A 3,116-nucleotide genomic window follows, 5' to 3' on the forward strand; every position below is an offset into this window, starting at 1 on the left:
TATTGGATAAATCGTCATCTTGATTTTGTCGCAAATAGCTGTTCATCAACAGTAATATTTGCACCTGGTTTATAGCAGTTTTGACTATTTTCTATAAATGTATTCCATATCTTGGAGATGTGAGCAAATTTGTCAGCCGGCAGACGCGGGCTCCGCTCGCTTCTTATATCAAAACGAATAAAGTACATAATTTCTGTGAAACGATTTTTGTTCAATGTTCGTGAAAAAAATGCAGAGCCCCATTTCTTATTCCATAAATATGAAACGTTCATTTTTCTTATTTCATATGCACCGCGTGTATATAAAATTGCAATGAAAGCATCCAGCTCTTCCAAAGTTATACTCCATTTGGATCCTGAAACTCAACGTGCTTCTAATTCTGTGCACATTTTTATATGGTTCATAATTACTTAGTGGTCAAGTATCAACGAAAATGCACTCCTTACTTTGCCCTTCATAACGTTGCGTTACGAATATCCCGTTGGCCCTGATATTTCTTTGAAAATTGTATGAGGCGGAGATCCTCCAAGTCCAGAACCTTGCTGAATTCTGATCGTTTTCTTCACATTCATCTTCGGAATTGTAGGACAATCTCATTCGTTTTCGTCCCCTACGCGTCTTCACAATGTTCTCATCCTCATTATCCGTGTCGAATAGCTCAGAGTCAGTGTCTAATGGATCATATGTATATACTATCCACACTCCCAGAATTCTCTTATTCATCTACTGCAGAGCATAGTTCGCTTATATTATTTATTTCTTCCAGTAATTTTTTTTTGCATTGACCTTTTAGGGCTAAATTTTTGAAATTGTACTTGAAAAATCCAGAAATTAGATACTTACTATTTTTATTTGTTTACTACCCAAACTTTGCATGCTATACCCACATAAAACAAACTGTAAGCGCATGGCGTTTTCCTAGAACAACTTCGGATGACATTTACTTGGAAAACTACTGTTTTTATGTTATGTTTGAGATTTCAATGCAGATAACTTCATAAAATTTCATATATTTTCTAGCAGCCAAATATTCTAGCAGCTCAGTAGTGCGATTCACTAACTCTTATCGATTCGACAATTGTTATTTTTCTCTTCAGTATTTATCGATTGCACTGTCGATTGTGCTATTCACTAACTTATGTTAACTAACACTGAACAGCTGTTTTCTTCTATTTATTCAAACTGATAGAGAGTGGCATCTTTGTCAAATTAAATGTCAGAATGAGCGCCTAACACAAAGAAAAAGAACAAAAAAACATACTAGCCAAGCTATTAGATTCAATTTTAAGTGTTTTCTATCAATTATATTTGCATAAAGTAAGTACAATAATATAACTGTTTATTTGAATTTATTGTTTTATTAATACTTTTTGTATATTGCTTTGTTAGGTAATCCAAATGGGTATCGAAGTGAAAGATGAAAGCGAGATTTCAGAAGCCTCATCGCCTTTACGGACGCCACTTGCAGAAAATTTCACGCTGAAGTCAGGTAATTCGCGCATCTCAGACAGGAGAACACCACGGGCGAGCTTGAAAAGAAAGCGCATGGAAGAAGACGGTGATGCTCGGAAGAAATTTTTGGAAATAGCAGAAAAACAGGCAGATGCACTAAAGGTAATTTCTTTTGAACTTTATGTAAAATAATTTTATTATATTTGTCCATTGGTGATTGTTTTTTATTAGATGCTAGCCCAGTCGAGTGTAGAAACCGTAGAAGTCGCGAAACAACAAGCAGATGCTTTAAAGGTAATTTATTTTCAACACATAAAAGTGGCATTTTATTAATTGTTCTTGCTATTTTTTAATAGATCTTAGCCGAAAGCAGCTCTGCAAGTGCCCAGGCGAATAAAATGATGGCGGAGGCAATAGCCGTATTGGGGAATGGTTTAAGCGCTACCGCGGAAACATTCAACAATCTAACGCCAATCATTAGCCAAATACTCAAAAGACATACTCGCACTTTTTAAATAAGTTGTTGATCATAAAATTTCACAGTTCTGATTAAAATTACTAATTCTTCTTTATCGTTTGATTTAACAACACCAAAATTATTGTCGTTTAGATTGCGATAATCGACATCGTAACCAATCAGCTGATTTTGCCTTGTCGATTTTCGTAATGAAATGGGTTACTGAATAGCAAAATCGTAAAAATTGTGGTTAAGGAAAGATAACAAAGCGAATATCGATAAAAATATGTTAGTGAATCGCACCACAGGATAGAGAACGGTAGAATTCATATTATTATCAGGAAAAACGAAAGAAGAAGAGAAATGTATGTATATTGAAGAATTAAACAGCTATAGGTATATTATAGAAAAAGTCTTGCAGTAAGTTCAAGAAAAATAAAAACCTGGAATTTAAAAATTTTGATTAAAGTCTCAAAAGCGGTAGGTTTAGTGATAATAAATATGTTGAATTTTCCAATGAAATAAGATTAGTTTTTATATGTGACAGAAGAAATTTTGTTGACAGTTAGAGTCCCAAAAGATAGCGAAGTGTAGTGCGTTGAGTGCACACTGTCAGTCTTGTTTTGATTGTTGGAAAATTAGTTATTCAGTGAAGGGCAAGGCAATTTGCCTGCAATCAAAAAGTTTCAAACATTTTTCGAGGTAAAGCATTCTACACCGTATTGTTAATTTGAGGATTTGACATCTACAGAAAAATCGAATGATTATTTTTATTCAAAATGAGCGTAAACAAACTTAGATAACAGAATATATTTGCACCAATTAAAAACTTTTAATGATGCGTTTATTAGTAAAAAAAATAGAAACAATGAATGTTTTTTTATTATTTCATCAAAACAAAAACATTAAAACTATATCGATGATATTCTATAAATTCAACGAAGCATTTGAACCAGCCCTTCCACTTCGTTCTATCGATGCTTCACTGCACTTTCGTTTAGTTTAATTAAGAAAAAAAGTAAGCTTCCCGCACATTAAAAACTATTAAAACATGTTTTTGGAGAAACTAAATTGCCAATTCGAATTTGTCGTACGCAAAAGTCCCCAGAAAGGCCTTTTGATAGTATAGAATGGGCATTTAAATAATTATTTTTAAATATTCCTCCTCTACTTGCAACCTCAAAATGAAAAATAGTGAAAAACGAAA

General features: G+C 33.3%; 1 protein-coding gene across 1 annotated transcript; it reads left to right on the forward strand.

Annotated features, from left to right (window-relative positions):
• Positions 1 to 1,237: 1,237 nt before the first annotated feature.
• Positions 1,238 to 2,204, forward strand: LOC129248473 (uncharacterized). The gene is made up of 4 exons (XM_054888029.1): positions 1,238 to 1,317; positions 1,390 to 1,614; positions 1,684 to 1,746; positions 1,809 to 2,204. Exons 2-4 carry the CDS (start codon positions 1,399 to 1,401, stop codon positions 1,965 to 1,967), a joined length of 438 nt encoding a protein of 145 aa, XP_054744004.1. The 5' UTR covers positions 1,238 to 1,317; positions 1,390 to 1,398; the 3' UTR covers positions 1,968 to 2,204.
• Positions 2,205 to 3,116: the final 912 nt, after the last annotated feature.

Source organism: Anastrepha obliqua, chromosome 5 (assembly GCF_027943255.1).
Source record: "Anastrepha obliqua isolate idAnaObli1 chromosome 5, idAnaObli1_1.0, whole genome shotgun sequence".
NCBI classification, from domain to species: Eukaryota; Metazoa; Arthropoda; class Insecta; order Diptera; family Tephritidae; genus Anastrepha; species Anastrepha obliqua.